Source organism: Thermobia domestica, chromosome 12 (genome assembly GCF_964235325.1).
Source record: "Thermobia domestica chromosome 12, izTheDome1.hap1.1, whole genome shotgun sequence".
In the NCBI taxonomy this organism is placed as follows: Eukaryota; Metazoa; Arthropoda; class Insecta; order Zygentoma; family Lepismatidae; genus Thermobia; species Thermobia domestica.
Genome location: NC_137465.1, coordinates 211226171 through 211245050, shown reverse-complemented (window position 1 = coordinate 211245050; position 18880 = coordinate 211226171). Strand labels below are relative to the sequence as shown.

The 18880-nt window shown below is 35.3% G+C and overlaps 1 protein-coding gene across 2 annotated transcripts in view; it reads right to left on the bottom strand.

Moving 5' to 3' along the window:
* Nucleotides 1–9423: 9423 nt before the first annotated feature.
* The window catches only part of lost (methenyltetrahydrofolate synthase domain-containing protein lost), a 28859-nt gene continuing 19402 nt past the window's right edge, over nucleotides 9424–18880 (bottom strand). Inside the window, exon 6 of one of the 2 annotated variants that reach the window (XM_081734713.1) lies at nucleotides 9424–17011. In XM_081734713.1, the coding sequence (XP_081590839.1) occupies nucleotides 16489–17011 (523 nt within the window). In that variant the 3' untranslated portion in view covers nucleotides 9424–16488. The remainder of the gene's footprint in view (nucleotides 17012–18880) is intronic. The other variant, XM_081734712.1, reaches the window with a different exon arrangement.

Sequence of the window (18880 nt, the reverse complement as noted above, 5' to 3'; positions counted from 1 at the left end):
CAGCTCGCGCCAAGTGGGCTTAGTGGTTTTCTTGGGATTCTTCCGTTTTCTCCCAATATTCATTCCACCATTTTCCTTAATTTCTCATCATACCGTTTCCTTTAGCCCACACGGCATAACCATGGGACGTAAAACTCAAGATTTCATTTTCTTGTAGTTGGCTTGCACACTACGTATTCTTCCGCTACGCGCAACCAAACTAGCTTCGGACGTAGTACGTAAGTACAGCGCTAAGAACGTAAAATCGAAACACTGACGTCTCAATTTTGTGAAATTTGACAGTAAGTTTGGTGAACTATAAACGTCGTATGTAGAGACTATCGTAACAGGAGTACACTTTGTAAGGCATGCTAAAAGTAAAATTTGGCATTGCTGCGAGAGCAATTTTTGAACACAAAATTTCATCATTCTTGTCAGAATATTGGCTTACAAGACGGCGCATTCACATTTTAAATTGGGTTTCGAGTAGATCGAGGTATCACTGTCCAAATGAGCATTTATAAGGGAGTTATGAGCTTGGATTTTAAATAATAATTTTAATCAATAACATGAACCCTGCTGTGATGATTCGTGCTGGAGAAATTATGGAATGTCCGTGAAAAGATTATGTATATGAGTCCTAAATAAGAAGATATGGCTGTGTTTGCATAGTTCCCAATGTGTGTGATGAAACTGAACAGGTGGCAAACTTAACGCTTTCTCCAGTATAGACACATGTGTTTGGAACATATTGATGGCCAAAATAGGAAAAGTGTCATATGTTTATATTTTCTTTCTGGAGTAAATACCTTTGGCACTGATTAAACGTAATTATAAATATTACAATAATTTATATGAAATCTGTGGTACTTCTAAGGTCACATAGAATTACGAACAAAATTTGTTCTATTTAAAAACAAAACAAAACAAATTTTGAATAAAATGCTGGTTGTTGAAAACGCAAGATGTAAACTATGAACATGCTTATAAACTCTCGTCATATAAATATGTAATGACGATTATGCAGGATTTTTTAAAAGGAGACAACCATGATGATATCTGTAAATATAAGACTTATTTTTACAGATTATGTTGTATAGAACTCAATGTATGCGACTGTATGTTTTTAAAGCTGTTTTCAGAACAACAGAACAGAATAAAGCATTGCCTGTATTTTATATAGAACTGTTTTCTTTACTATTTTTCCTCCTTAAAGGTAGTTTTATCTATACAAAGCACACACACACACATATATATATATATATATCGGATGTTCCATAAAAAAAAACAATTTTTGAGATGCCCATTTCTGTTCTAGAAGTTGGCAACACTGAACCTTACACGATTTTCAACTGTTGTCTTCGTAGTTACTAGTCACGGGTCGCCGAATAGCGCATGATCATTATTTGTTTGTACGGATAGGAATGCAGCATTTCTCGACGGAGTAGTGTTTGTCATAGTGAAAACTTATTACAAATGAGGTGAATGTAATGCAGAATGGTTATGCAGAGACTGTTTCCAAACTTCGTGGAATGTTTGGTCAGAATCCTCACAGTCGACTTATTTGGTGCATTACGTTGAAGAAACATTCCACAGACTTTTGCGAACGTTGAACAAACATTCCACAGAGTTTTGCGAACGTTGAACAAACATTTCACAGAATTTTGCGAACGTTGAACAAACATTTCACAGTTTTGCGAACGTTGAACAAATATTCCACAGTTTTGCGAACGTTGAACAAACATTCCCCACAGTTTTGCGAACGTTGAACAAACATTCCACAGTTTTGCGAACGTTGAACAAACATTTCACAGAGTTTTGCGAACGTTGAACAAACATTTCACAGAATTTTGCGAACTTTGAACAAACATTTCACAGAGTTTTGCGAACAGTCTGTGTACAGCATTCACCACATTTGTAGTAAGTTTTCACTGTGATAACATGCTGTTCCCTCGTGAGGCGCTCCATTCGTACCCGTAAAGAAAAAAAGAATGATTATGTGCTGTTGGTGCTCCGTGACTACTAACCATAAAAAGAACAGATGAAAATCGTGTAATATTCAGTGTTGCCAACATAGAACATAAATGGCAGGTATTTTAGAAGTTGCGTTCTTTATAGGACTCCTTTTATAACCGGAAGCAAATTATCTATGAATCCTAAAAAACAAACCAACAGCAAAAACGAATGGTTAAATTCTAGACTTGTAAACTCTGCTAAGTATCGAACTGTTTGTCATACGGTAAATGAAAGTTACGAAATGATTTTTCGCCATAGATTCAGCGCTCCCGTCCCCTGTCCTTACTCTGTATTGATGAAAAGAAAAAAAAAAACTGTAATTACCACTTTTGCTTTCAATGTTGGATTCCCATAGCATAAACGGTAAGATACCGACATTTATAAAAAAGAATATATATAAATTCAGCGTCCGAAGAGTAGCTTGCAACTCAGATCATATCTCTCTATATTGAAACCAGAAGTGTTCTTATTTACTATTAAAACTAAGAGCGGTAGATCTTCCGGTTTGAATTTCTAATCTTCATAGTTTGAAAGTCTTGATTTTTAAATACGAGACAGAACACATTTGTTTCAAGACAAATTTCATGAGGATCGTGAACTGATTTGAGTTTCACGAGCTAGTCCTAGTGTTTGAGAAGTGCAGTTCTGTTTGGTATATTATTACTGGGTACTCACTGATCTGGAAAAGTCAGGGAATTCAGCGTACTCGTAAAAAGTGATGGAATTTCATGAAAAGCACAAAAAACCTGGAAAAGTCAAGGAATTTTAAGTACGGATTTTTACTTCTCATTTCTGTTTTTATCTTGCTTGTCTATTTGGTAGGGAGTGTTCTATAAAATAAATTAGTTCGTTTTGCAAGATCTCTACTTACACACTTTATACAAATGCACACTTCTCCAAAACATAATTTCACGTGTAAATTTTTATAAGTCCCTTAAAGTTATCAGTTTGGGAACAATGCATTCCAAGTAATAGGAGGGGAAGTGACGGGGAAAAAATAACGAGACTTCCGAACACAGCTCACAATTTGATGTGTGAAATTAATAGGTTTTTTTTTTTTTTTTTTTTTGTTACTTAACGTAATGATACTTTTGGAACAAAATAGTACCTTGGCAAATGCAGAATAGCTTGTTAAAGAAATGCACACGCAGTCACAAGTGGCAAGGATATGGACGTCGTGAAGAGGGCATTACTACTGACAAAGAAGCAGCAGCAGCAGCTGATACATCAGAAACGTTAAATGACAATTTGAACTACATTTTTCTGGGGGGGAAAAATCTGATTGAGTTAAAAGCAATCGATTCTCTATATTTGAATATTCCATCAAAATGATTGGAATTCAGTTCAATATTAAGCAAGTCAAATTTATCCAATTTCTTATTTTCTACAATACATATAGGATTCTTCAGTATACCATTGCATTTAAAAGGTAATATATCAATAGTTTACAGTACCTGCGTTTTTTTTTTTTTTTTTTTTTCCAACCGTATTTATGCTCGTTTTCGCAGCCGCTAAAATTCTGCTTAAGTGAAAGAGAAATGCTTCATGGTTTCCATGAGTATCTTTAAGGAAATAAAGTGCCTGTCATACTATTTTCTCTAAAGCAGCCTTGTCAAACTCGCGGCGGCCTTTGACTCATTTTTCTCCGGCCTTGGTTCGTACCAACAAAATAGCATATATAATTTACATATTTACAAAACTGTACTGATATTGAGCAAGTGTCAGTCCATTTACAATTGGAATTAATAGAAATTCAATTCTATTCAACTCTAAAACAAAAATTCTGTGATATGGATATTTCCGAATTTTGCAAATACTTCCTCGAGCTGTTCCTAGAAACCCGTACATTTGCATCTTACGTGATTTCCGTGTTCGGTAGTGTCAGTGTGAACAATTCTTTTCCCGTATGTAAAGGAACAAATACCCATAAGGATTCTGCTTCACACACATTCATCTGACCTCTTGTTCTGAAAATCGCTAGCGAAAGCAACATGTTATCTTATTTATCTGAAAGCTGGTTGCAGGAAGATCATGTCAAGTTTCAGGAAAGAAACTAAGTTTCAAATCTATTACCTGGATTTCGTTATGTTCCTTCGTATTTTCAAAGGAATGTAGTATGCTGTTATGCTTATTAATATTTTATGTAGGCTATTTAGTTACTTTTTAAATAATACATCTTTAAGTAAGAAAAATGGCTTTTTTTTCCGGACCGCCCAATTCTACAGTGTTGGCTCTATGGACCACTGAGTTTGACTATCTACTCTAAAGCATACTTTGGTCACAATTGCAGTACCTTCCAGCTGAGTGGAAGGGGATTCTCTCACAAGGTACATTTGCAAAGTGTCCCTCGGGATTCGTGTAAAATTGATTTAAATGCAGTTTTCCGCGGCCCAATATGTATTGTACTAATTTTAGCGGCCCATACCAGTAATTTGCACATTTATGAGCCTTCATATATCCGGAATTCGATCTTGCAGTACTATAACGCTGGGACGCATAGTTGCTTTTAGTTTCTTTAGATGTAACTCGACATGAATGTGGGCATATGCAAAACAAATTGGATCAAGTACTGCTTCTCTGACACATGTTACTACTCCGGCCGCCATATTGCATTCAACTTTCGGTTTTTCATATGGGAACACGTGCAAGTGATACATCAAATTCATGTACAATTTTCTCGGAAATTAATTGGTGTAGTGAAGTTTACCGTAGTTTGTGCCATTTGGAAGGTACTGCATGTTAAATCCCTCCACGCACTTTGCGAATAGACTTTACAGAGTAATATTAGTTAGGCATACATTTTTGATGCTGAAAATCAAAACAATTTCTAACTGCAAAATTACTGTAGGTATAAACAAACTCTTTACAACACTGGTGTCATAATCTTATTACATTTCTGTGAGTAATTGTTATTACTTCCATGTTATACTATAACAAGGAAGTATTGTACAGTCAAAATGCCTAATGGAAATCCAAATACGACCAGCTTTGGGTGAAGACCTACCATTTCCGTATTTTGACGTCTGTGTGTCTGTATGTATGTAAGTTCAGAGAATATTTCGTGAACGATAAATCGCGTAAAAGATTGTATATACACACGGGGCCCTGCACAACTTTCTGTTTGGTTCAGTATTCGGCTGCTCGGAAGTCGTTATTTTGTAGTTGATGCAAAGAGATCGGGTGATGAGGAAACTGTGTTGAAATTGCTGTAATAACATCTTCACGAAGAGTACTCACATCCTTAGTTGTACTGGGTAGTAAGTGCGTACTCAACATGTTGACAAGGCCTCGTATATATATATATATATAGCATGGCGCTAAATTCGTTGTACAAAAGCAGAGGAGTGATTCCTGAGAGTAAAACAAACAAAGTTCCAAAAAACATAGGGCGAAAACCTCATCGTTTACGTGTTATAGGCTGCGGAAAACATGAAAAAATGAATTTCAAAGGTTCATAGCTCCAAAACTATGGAACCTACCGTAGTCGGGTCAAGACTTCACTTAGGAACTAATATGTGCTCTATCCAAAAATACATGTTTTAGAATCCTAAAGTACTCACGCAACAATTTTTATGGAGGTAGTTGGAGAGTACTTTATATCATATGCCCGTAGTCAAACTCCCTCTTAAAAATTGTTGTGGAAAAACCTCAGTATTCTGAAACACGCATTTTTGGATAGGGCACATATATACAAGTAGCAGTGTGTCGTGTACATCCTGTGAAGGAGTTCGGTTTGTATAGTGTGATACTTCCTCGATGTCGATACCGGAAGTGGTAGATTTCTACCACTTCCGGTTTTGGTAGAGAAAAGTGAAGATAGAATATTGTAAAATGCTGTTTTTCTGGGTAGAGCTAAAAGTGGTACACGGGATTTTTATTTTGGACTTTCCCAATCAAAATTATTCTTATATATAGTAGTAATAATAATTACAGTTCAATGTTGAGTTTGTAGGATCCCAGAGACGATGCGCCCTTGGGTGACAGGATTCAAGGCACTTTGCGTCAAGGAGTGTGTATGGGTACCTCTCAAGAGACCAGACGTTCTAGAGAGCACATGTAAAACCTTGCAATATATATTTGGCGCGCTTAATTGAACGTGAAGACCATTTCACACTGTTACAAGTGGTTTTTTAACTCTATAACGATTAACGTTAAAATCAGAAGTGGTTGGTTTGTGCCACGGTATCTATTCTTAGAACGCTAAATAGCTTCCAAAAATGAAACACCTTTTCGCTATCTCTTTTTGTTTTTGCCTTATGTACATGAATATTGAAACCAGAAGTTGCAGTGAATTTCTATCACTATCGGTTTTAGTAGCGAGTTGAGGGCAGTGTTGCCAGATTGGGCTACAAGTAGCGGATTGCGCGATATTTTAAGTGCCCTCGTTATCAAAATTACAAATTGGGCGACATGCAACTTTAAATTATTTGAGAGCTATAACTCTTAAGAATGCGATACTTTTTTGTTTTCATATATAAAATCCTAAAACATTAAAGTTTTGTTATTCGCAATGAAAATAGTTTTACTAAAACTAATACGTTCAATACTAGTACAATTCTTATTTTAGGACATTTTAACCTTCAGATCTGACAACACTGGAATTTTTGTTGAATTCCCGCTGTTGGAGTATCACTGACCATGTTACTGTCTTAGTTAATACGTAGGCCTACTATTATAGTTGAACGGTACTGTATGAACGTGAACATTGTAAATTTAATTATGTTACTGTATTATCCGTATTAACCTAATGAGGAAAGTACAACTAAAACTCCCAAAATTTATCGCTCCCAAGTAAAAAATTTACCAAATAAATTAAAGAAGTGGGGAATAATAGTGAAAACGCATACTGCAGACTTTGTAGAGTATCTCAGAACCTACAAAACTGACTTAAGCAAACGTGTATTTCCCTGGAAATCAGAAAGATTACTCATTTTACACTATCGCAGTCTGCTCCTTTATTGCATAATCTTGTTTCTCATGTTGTACGGAGTTTGCCCTAACAGAGAACCGCCAATAGCCTGGAGCTACGGTCGCCGTCAGACCGTTGCCAACCCAGGCATCTGACGTACTTCCAACTGCAGGTGTTTCTATTAAATCGATAAGGAAACATATCATTAGTAAACCTGAATAGTTGCAAAATTTGTTTTGTCTACAAATATTCAAATCCGCTATTTTTCAAGCACATCCTCGCTACTTTTTTTAAACATCTTCAGATCTGGCAACACTGGTTGAGGAAATGGTTGGTTTTTTACCACTTTTAGATTGAATATTACCTCTTCCACCGAACTCGATTCCGACCTTTTAACCCTCTATACCAGCGTTTCCCAACCGGTATGCCGCGGCACACTGGTGTGCCGCGGAGGAAATCTGAACAAAATTATTAATTCTATAGCAACCAAATTGCAAGACATAGGAAAAAATGTATATTTTAGTATTTCACATTACTATGAATTTCTACCATGGAAAAAAATTACTTTAATTATAATATATTATTCTACATCTATTACTGTGTAGCAGACAGTATTTCGGCTCGTGCACATTTCCACGGTTAGCTGCTGTGTTACGCTTCAATTGAGAGTCATACTAACACAGAGAAATGAAAGTATTTGTACGGTACGCGTCAAATGAACGTTTGTAGAACACACATTCGCACGTGAATGACAGAACAACACTTTGTTCAACAGCTGTGTTTTGACTTCCACGCATCGCAAGCTGTGTGATTGCAGTAATAATATGTACCGGTTTTGGTTAAAACAGCAAAGTTAAAAGTACAAAATCAGGGTTGGCAAAAACCATGGTTTTTATTAAAAAAACCAAAAAAAACGGTTTTTTTGGTTTAAACCAGGTTTTAATGGTTTAAATAATTTGCTCTATATATTCATATCATATATGGACAGAAATAAGTTTGTTTCGCCTTGGTGTTATTATGCAACAACCGGGTTATGCTGGAAGGGGTCACATAAGCTTAAAGCGGAATAATATAAGGACAGAAATAAGTTTGTTTCGCCTTGGTGTTATTATGGACAGAAATAAGTTTGTTTCGCCTTGGTGTTACTATGCAACAACCAGGTTATGCTGGAAGGGGTCACATAAGCTTAAAGCGGAATAAAAACCGCTTCTCGAGTTATATCCGAGAGAAATTGTCCTCCATTTGAACTCGGACCAGGACTAATTGGCCACAAATGCGATACGTCTGCCGACTCACTCACGAAGGAATCCTGATAAAAAAAAACACGTTGTACTGATCTTTACATGCTTCTTAATATAACTGTCAAGAGTCATTTCAGAAGGACAAAAAGATAAACAGTTGCACAAGTGAAACCATTACACAGAATTACATCTGAACAATTTCAAAGTACTACGGAGTACAGAAGAACGAATTTAGTTCAAGTTAGTTAACAACGACTTTTAATGGTCCAAATTAAAGAAATACACCGACTTAATCTGCATATCAATAAGAAAAGTGAATAAAGATACGAATTATTTGAGTCCACTTTGGCTCAGACTCATTTAAACATAAATAGATACCAAAGATACTTATTTCACTAAATGCCTCTCGTGGGGTCTGTATGACCCCCCCTCCCCCCACACACAAAAAGTACGGCATTTTCGATGTATTTTATCAATAGTAAACATTGAAACGAAACAATATTTAGAATTTTTCTTCGATTGCAATTACATAACAATAATAACAACTACAAAATATCACAAAATAAACATTTATAAACTTATAAAAAAAGTTGCTTTTGTAGTATAATCTTTTTGAGTAATGAATGGGGAATTTAGGTCTGAATATAATACGAATAATATACGGGAGTGAAACGTGATAACCCACAAATGTGTGTTCATCAAGATTTTACAAACACTTACACTTTTACGAACATTTTTTTGTTTTTTGGTTTAAACCAGTTGGTTCTTTTGAAAAAACCAGCTGGTTTAAACCTTGGTTTAAACCACCTTGGTTTAAACCAGCCAACCCTGTACAAAATATTTAGTGATCTTCGTTCTTAGGGAAAGGTTTATACAGTTTTCGAAAAAGAAAGCGTATTTTTAAAAATCTGAGTCCTATATTTCATTGCAATTGTTTTCTATTTTAAAATTAGAATAAAAAATAAGCAAAATGAATTAGCATAGGGGAAAACCAGTGATCGAGCATTAATCTCTGGGAGAAGGAGATCAGAAATCACAGAAAAAAATTACCATGGTATTTTATATTTGCAAATACAAATAATAATAATAATAATAATAATAATAATAATATCTATGAGTGTGCAGCGAGAATTCAAGTTACACCCGTACTGTGCCGCAAGTTGAAAAAGGTTGGGAAACGCTGCTCTATACGCTCACCAAATTTGGCGCTGATCCATCAAAGAGTTCTTGAGACTTTTTTTGGTCTCCCGAACGGATACACGGACAGGGCAAATATACGAGGGGTGTCTAATAAGTTATCTACTTAGAGAGAAAGGGAAGGGCGGAGCATAATGACGCCAAGGCCATTGCAAGGAACCCGCTGCGCAATTTGAGGTCAGTCGGAGCAACACAGTGGCTGTGAACACAGTGTTTGTGTTACGCCGCGAACAATACATTTGCAGCTGGTGAGAGGGGACGAAACCTGGATCCACCATTGGGATCCTGAGAGCAAGCAGGAGAGCATGCAGCGGAAACACATGCGGGCTGACAAAGTTTTTCGTCAAGACAACGCCGTCCAACAGGGTTTCCCAGAGGTTTGCAGATCATGACAGGTCATATTCTCTGGGATTTCTTCACTGCTCACAAAATGGCGACGGTGCATAGACCTCTATGAGGACTATATCGAAAAACAGTGATGACCAGATGAGTCTATCTGCATTCCTTTCTGTCTAGGTAGATAGCTTATTGGACACCCCTCGTACACAGTAATTTTGGTAAACCAAGCACCTTAAAAAGGGACAGGCTGTAAAATATTTCACTGCAATAATGATAAAAATTGTAAAATATTTCACTGTAATAATAATAATAATAATAAAGTACAGCACTGCAACATTACGTCAATATATTATATCACAGTACAATGAAACAATACAGGAGGAAAAATAACCCAAAAATGTAAAATAAATTCACTTACAAAATAATCTCTTGTATTTCATAAACTTTGTTAATCTATTCTAATCATAAAAATATCAATCATTATTATGCATTCGTTTTTATATATAAAGTATTAAGGCACTAACATTACTGCGTCACAACAATAACAACATTAATACAAACATTTTGTCATAGTCCCTAATAAGTACAATATATAATAATGAACATAAATAACTTATTATAAATAGTATATCAAAAAGTAAGGTTATAATTGTCAATTAAAATTAAAGGTCTTCTTTACATTCATCACGTCATTAAAAAAATCCTTTGCAAAACGAAAACGATTTTTAAAAAACTTCAAAATTGTATTATGATAAACTGGGAAAATATTTGAAATTTCATACTTATGGAGCAATATTTGTCAAGTAGAGGCCACTTTTATTAGTCAGAATATTGTTTGAATCATCCTACTCTTATATCGAAAATGAATTTATTTTATTTGTATGTTTTGAGCATATACCAGTATACTTATATTTAAAACATAGTATTAATTAACAATTTAATCGACAAGCATTGAGAAATTATTGTAAAAAGGTTCTGATTTCGTTTTTATGGTTGAAACATTGTTCCTAAAATCTCTGAAAGATCATTACGTACATCTTCTACTATTGTATGATAATGATTTCATTATTTTTGTTAAGCATAATTATAATGCCCTCCTACAGTAAACCTGTATCAAGAAAGAATGCTAGGTTGCTTGCAGGTAGTAAGAGTCGATTTTATCGAAATTGTTTATGAAACATCTATTTTTAATCTGCACAAAGTATCCTGAGAAAAATTCTAAATAAACCTCGACAACGGTCTATTCTCGACACTTACCTAGAAACCAAGCCAACGGTGTGGAAACGACAAACATTCAGACACACTAGCCTTTTTCTAGCTGGGGCTCTGACCCCAGTCCCCCGCGTTTGTTCTCAATATTTCCTGAATTTGGCCAGTTGGGTGCTTTGCTTCCTGACCCCTGCATTTGCTTAGCCTACGGCCTCACATGTCTTAAACGCAATTCTGCTGAATTTCAAGTTTCTTTTCCTATTTCAACTATCTAAAAGATAAGATTTTGTATGCCAAGAAAACACCCTTTAAATAACATGGGAATTTCTTCATTCCCCTTTAGACCCTTTACAAACTAAAAATATTCTATTTTGGTAATTTTCCTGTCAGTTAGTCCCAAAAAGCTACAATCATGCCAAATTTAATAATTGTAGCCCTACAGGAAGTGCTCAATAATTTTGAGGTGTAAAAGGTATGAAATACGGGGAGGATTTTTCAGTTCCCCATAAAACCACTCAAAAATTGGAAATTTTTATTCTTAGTTATTTTGTTACATAATCCTATGGAAAACGTACAAGCATACCGAATTTGAAGTTTTTATTCCAACTCCAAGTACCTAAAACATGAGATTATAGGTCCAAAAAAGGCCGATATAAATAACATGGGGAATTTCTTCATCCCCTCTTTAGACCCCCTACAAACTAAAAATATTCACTCTGGCTACTTCCCTGTGTGTTAGTCCCAAAAAGCTACAATTCTGTCAAATTTCAAATTTCCACGTCAACCGGAAGTATACGTTATTTTATGTCAGTGATTGAGTTCATGTAGTTTTATGTATAGTTAGGATAGGATATGCAAATTTTAAAAGTGAAATCGGTTATGTCAACAGTGAGTAAAGAACGCTTATTTTGTGTTTAACGATCCTCTTCACCACCTCGGAGCTTAATATGAAACTTGGGACTTTCAATTTAACGTGAAATCAAAACCACACAGGGGCTGGTATTCACGCAGGAATCAGACTGGTTGTCTGCACCAAAGCAAGCAAACAGTAAAAATCAAATTAGCTACCAGAGGGCTTTAGAAGTAAACATTTAAAAAATATATCAATCCCTTTTTGAGTTCTTGCTATGTATCAAAGAAACATGCATATTCTACATGTATTGTACTTACATTTACGAAAGTTCGTTTAACTTAACAGTGCTTTCAAGGTTAGAAGAACTACAAGTGACTTACTTGTCGTGAATGATAGTAACGAAATTTTTGCACTACAAAAAAAATACATTCATTTAATCAACTTGTTTCACGTGAATATTCCGTTTTAAAAGCAAATTCTAGTCCATTTATCTAAGTGGGCTATTTACTCCGGTCACCTCCTCAGCATTTTATTACGTAAACCACCGCTTTTCATAAGGAATGTGATATTTTCCCCCTTTTTTCAATAAAGTGTTGACTGTAAAGAAGAGCCTTCAGGTAAAATATTTATACATAATTTAGATAATAATAATAAGAATAACTTTCAATACAATAGTAATGAAAATAAATATATAATCACTGGCAAATTTGATTCTTGAGTCCATGCTTCATTAAAAACCTTAATTCACTTCATTCAAAAAACAATAGAGAGATTCAAAAAGTATATTAACGCATAGTGCTTTAGGTGCTTATCACTAACATGGTTTAGACTAGATAGCTGACAGTTTAAGCCATATCACCCTTCCACTATTATTAAGACAACTACCGTGTTTTGTATATAACATGCTACGTGAAGATTAAGATATTCTGAGACTTCCCGGGGATTTGATCAACAGCTCAATATCTCATCTTCTGCCTGTTTTTTTAGCTCATAGTACAATGACTATACTAATAATTAATTCTATGTCGAGTACGTGGAAGGAGGTATCGCAGCCAACGATTTATGAGCTGCCAAGTTAGTTAAGGCAATTAAGAGGAAGAATTAAACCAGAGTTAGGTGAGTTTTGGCTACCTGCACACAGAGGTCTCAAATAAATGTATACGCTCTGTAAAACAGAATACTTCACTAATGAAAACAGGTATATAATTTCTGTAATGTTGTGCACCTCAAGGATGTAAATGTTTTCTGAAAATGAAAATGGGTACTAACTTCAATAAAGTGGAGCGCTACTCCACTTCCATCTCGATGTAAGGAATTCTCTCGATTGCACATTCTCTGAGAGATGGATAGGACGAAGAGGACGTGATGCAGATCTCCGGGATTAAACCCCTAGATATCTTTCTTTGAGGGACTGTGCAAGCTGACACGGAAAACCACTAACACGGAAATATCTAAGACAGCAAACTGAACAAGCTTGTGATGCTATACCATTAGAAATAATAAAATCGGTATGACCCGTTGCTGTACGTCATTGTCGACGATGTATTGAGGCGGCGGGTGCCCATTTGAATATTTACGTCCTTACGGTACATCACACCACGAAAATTGTACCTGCTTTAATTAGTGAGAAGATATTTTGTTTTAAAGAGTGTACATCTCAATTTGAGATTCTCATCCTGAAAGATACATTACTATCATAAAAAAAAAATAAATAAATAAAAAATAAACATCTTCCTATTACTTAAACATAACAAATTGTGAAAAACTGAGAATGACGGAACCCTTAAACTACTTTTTGAATTTTATGTTTACCAAAATTATACGACCGAGGTCAACGATATAACATCAAGATCAGGGCACCAGAGCCCTTTGTAAATGCTTACAGTTGTGCTTTGTAAATGCTTACATTCTGTGAGAGAAACTTCAAATTCAATTCCAGATTAAAATAGTAAAATGAACAGGCAGGTAATTTTTAACATAAAAATTAATAACAAGCTTTTATATGCAATTTATGAAAAAAAGTAATAATAAAAAATAAATAAATAAAGCACAACCTGTAAGAATATTGTATCAAGTGGAATATACACGCCTTTCATGGGCCTAAATATGTATTTATGGGAACAATAGAGTTTTATTAATCTTTCCAGAACCTCTAAGACCATACACAAACACTACAGTGAAAATACAAAAATCACTCTTTAACCAATAATTTCTTCATATCATTCTAAAACAATCAGTTGTCCGAAACGACATGTTTATTCTTGCAAATTTTATAGGAAAATATAACATAAAAAACAAACATTAAAAACCATGAATTGCACGGAAGTGATCTATTATTTTACTTTCACGTCATGTACATTTATCTTCATGTTTTAAAATACATCGGTTACTGGTGTAAAATATAATTTTTAACCTCATAAGTGGTTATAACGTGTGTTAACGCCGTAGCTCAGTTCTTCAACAGAGTTAGTTATTTAATTTTGAAAGTAGTGCTGTTTCTTGTACACCTTTTAAAATTTAACTGAGCTGAAGAAGGCAGCATGAAGATTAAATACCAATTGCAGCATTGCTAGCAAGCGAGAAAAGCTACCACCTGAGAGGTTGCGTAACAATTATTATTTTGTACATTACATTTTGGTAATATTAATTTCTTTTCATTAGCGTATGCACTGTTTCTGATAAGGTGTATGGATTATGTATGACTCAACAGATACATTGCTCTAACTGCAACTGCTTTTACTGCTTTTGACAGCAATGAATTGCAGGATATGGTTCATAAAATAATAGTAATTCTACGTGAGTTCTGGTTGTTGTTATGGAGAAAAAAAAAAAAAAAAAAAAAGATTAATAAACATTTTCAAAAGCAAGAGACTGGATACGCAAAATACACAGTGCATCAAAACAACAGACCCAATTTCATAGCTCTGTAATCACGAGTCGACCATGACTGACATGCATATCACTTGAAAAGGTACGTCATTCTAATGACCTGTGCTAGATGTCTCTGAGAATGAAACAATAGCTGAATAACCGAACGCAACAATTGCCGATAAATTCTTATTGAACTAAAATCTAAACGGTTTTGTTGAGTAAAAAGGAAAAATTTTGTGTGTAAAATGTTGACTCCATAACTTCAATGCAGCTTGCATTTAGGAATTACTCCGCCTACAGCTAAGAGCATTCCAAGAACAACTCTTGGAAACATGCTGTTCATGTGAGGAGTAAAGATCAGGCAGGCCATGCACTTTCCCTCTAAGTGATTAATTTTCCAGCAGAGCATCATCATATTGACATCTGCAGATTCGAAAGTTAAGTGACATACTGTCTCAACGTTGGATAGGTCGCACGGGGCCTGAAGACTTAGCATTACACTCTTGGCCCCCAAGGTCCCCAAACATTACACCGTGTGACGACTTCTTGTGAGGCTACGAGAAATACTGTTTTTGTATCTCCATTACCAATTGACACGCGTGATTTCAGAAACAGAATCATTGCGTCAGTGAATCCAATGGAAGAAGGCACTCTCCAGAGAGTCTGGGAAGAATTCAATTATCGCCCCGTGTTGTCCGTGAAGTAGATGGAGGACACATGGAGAAATTATAACATGCTGAATGAAACTTAAAGATTCATTAAACTATTTGCAATTTATTATAATAATTAAAACTAATCTCAATAATTAGAAAAAATGTAAGTGAAAGGCTAATAGTCACCACAAGAAACAAATCACATCACTAGAAAGTAGTTTCGAAGAACATCGCCTTCATCTTCAGAGTAGGCACACTTCGAAAAGGAATCATAAATAATATTATTCTACAACAGAAAATATGAACCTGGACAATTTTCAGTGTTGCCATCTAGAAACTAGTGTTGCCAGAATAATATTTCACCCAAAATCTAAGTTAAGGTAGCGACAAGAGAAACGAATTCAACTGCATTTGATTACATATTATGTTGTCTTGGAATCCTGTGAACTACTTTTTAAATAATAGTTGTATTTAGTTTGTAATAAACAAAAATAGTTTTAACATGCAGTTATTAAAATTAAATAAAAATGTTATTTAAAAAGTAGTTCAGAGAATTCCAAAACACCACGATACGTAATCAAATGCAGTTGAGTTCACTTTTCTAATCGCTGCCTTAACCTAGATTTTGGTAATTCATATTCTGGCCACAATGTAATTTCTATGGATGGCAACACTGAAAATTCTTCAGGTTCATATTTTCTGTTGTAGAATAACATTATCTATGACTGTAGTAAGTTGCATTTCATTATCTCCTTTCACTTATGAAAAGCAAGTAAAAGAAAAATGGTAAATTTTGTGTTATTTTTAGTATGTCAGGCTCTTGAGTTTAGCCTGAATAGTTTACAACTTTGATTAATTGAGACACGAAGAATTATAACGACTATAATAAAATAAATAGTAATTGATCATTTGCAGGCGACTCTCTTTTCTCCCCTCCCATTCGTAGGCTAACACATGAGCAAGGCTCGTTCCGTAGCTTGCAGGCGACTCTCTTTTCTCCCCTCCCATTCGTAGGCTAACACATGAGCAAGGCTCGTTCCGTAGCGATAAAAGTCAACTAATACATTCTGCCAAAACGAGTTAAATTTCAGGTGGCTGAGCCAACTGACATTATTCAATATGGACCAACTACTTCAGCTGGAAAGAATGGTCCCACTTCTTCTGCTTTGTGATATTAATCGAATTTTAAACGAACTTCACGCAACATTATGAAACGTAGAATTAATTATGCTTTGCTATGTCACACTTTAATGGAGATTCCTTAAGCTTAAGGTCCCTTAGCGCATTAATAACAGTGTCTGGTGAATTATTGTTATTTGTAAAATGTAAGAATGCAAACCCTTTGGCGCCTTTCCAAGTGATATCAACAGGTCTTACTCCACGTTCAATTAAAACGTCTTTTAATTCTCTAACTCTAGCATTTGATGGTATCCCACCTACATGAATACTAAATCCCTCCTCCTCGTTATGCTTTGGGTTTCGAAATGAGTTCGTTTGTTGTTTGGGTCTTCCTCTCCAATTGTCTTGTTGTCCCGCAGAATCCCTCAAACCTTCAGAGCTGTCTTCGTGGCTTACTGTTACTTTTCGTCGCGTGATTCTGTTCCGCCTGTCGACGTTAAAAGTGATTTTGAGATTCTCTGCAGCTGTCGAGGTTTCTGATTTTGGCTCTCTTGAAATTCCTTTAGAATATGTTTTGGATACCTCCTCCTCTTCACCATCTTTCAATGTTACATCTTTTCCTAGGCTGTAAAAAGAAAGAAAGAAAAAAAAAAGGATAACTATCATAGAATTCCAAGTACTTTATTTACGGTACAGTCCACTTTTACACAGTAATTCATTTAAGCAAGAATCCAATAATACACGATCCTACATCACTATCTTCTTTGTACGGGAGTAAACGTAGTTTCTTCAATATTTCAGCTGAAAATCATCGGTCTTGATTCTTCAACCGAAATACTAAAGAACTCGGACTCACTTATGTGCAAGGAATATAATAAAGTTATCATTTTTCAATTGGTCCTGCATCTCCATACATATTATGAAGACATCGTTGGAGAAAGTAGTACCGTACAGATTTTGGTAATAAGATTACCTGATAAAAATGTATTTCTAAATTTACCTTACATACTAGTGAATTTCACTAATATACTAATGAAAGAAAGAAACAACCGATTTTTTTTACTTTACAGACCAAATCCTCTATAGCTGCGAATTCTAACGCAAAAATGAAAACGTGACTAACTGGACCGGGACTCGAACCTGGGACCTTTAGTATACCATGCCGATGCGTTAACCAGTATGTCATCCAGTCCGCTTCCCAGAACAGCTATTTACTCTTTTGCAGCAGATCCTTTGTTCGAGTCTCGATCCAGTTAGTCACTTTTTCGCTCTTTGCGTTAGAATTCGCACCTATAGAGGATTTGGTGTGTAAAATTAAAAAAAAAGATTGTTTCTTTCTTTCTTTAGTATATATCAGTGGTTCTCAACCTAATTTCTATCACGGACCCCCCGCCCCCCAATTTTATCACATCCTCTTGACAGCGCAATCCCCTTATAACTTCTGGTTTGTAATAAGCTTGTGTGGGATTTTTAATATACCTATTGCGGAGATCTCACGATATCCATCTATTTCTATAGTAGAATCCATTTCTTGTATATAGTGGATGCAGTAACTTCCCTAAAAACGAATATATTAAAACCAAATTCGGTCAGTTCATTCATATTGCAAATATCGAAATCGATCCGTCATACTGTTTCAAAATGAAGGCCGTTTGAAAATTTTAAAACTTCGTAACTCCCTTAATTTTGGGTCGTATGATAAAAAATAAATAAAGGGATTTCCAATTTTGGTTTAAAAAGCTTGATAACTATTAAAGAAGTTATTGACTATTTTAAATGATTTGATAATGTGCGTCACGAAGATTGAACCGGAGATTGCCGCACTAGCGAAATCACACATCCTCAGTATTTCATTATCTTTCGATATTAATTGTATTTCAATATGTAGTTTCTATATATATGTATCGTACCTCTTTCATTTAAATTGATTTTAAAACAACTCTGCACCTGTTGAAAATGTTTAGTAGATTTTTTTGTTCTTAACAATATGTATAAAAATAAAAATAATAAAAATATGCGTATCAGAACAACATTCAAAATAATATTTAAAAATATTTTCCGGTATTAGATTCTAATTCTCTATTCCGCATATCTTCGTGAAACTCATGAAACCCTCTCGCGACCCCTAGGGGTCCCGAGCCCCACGTTGAGAAACTCTGGTATATATGAAATCATAACCGTCATAAGGTGCTCAGTATATGGAGACAGGATTGTTCAATCACAGCACGCGGCTGTAGTACAAGTCACGTGTTCCGAGATGAGAGCACCGACCACGAGAGTGAGTAGCTATTCTGGGATGAGGACTGGGTGGCGTAGTGGTTAACGGATCCGCACTGTATGCTGGAAGTCCTCATTTCGAAATGAAATCTTTGAATTTTATGTTTCGTAATTATGCCGACTAGGCTAAAGGAGACGGTGATGATGAGAAATGAATGAAATGGTGGAATGAAGAAATTGGGAGGAAACGGGAGAACCCCGAGGAAACCCACGCACA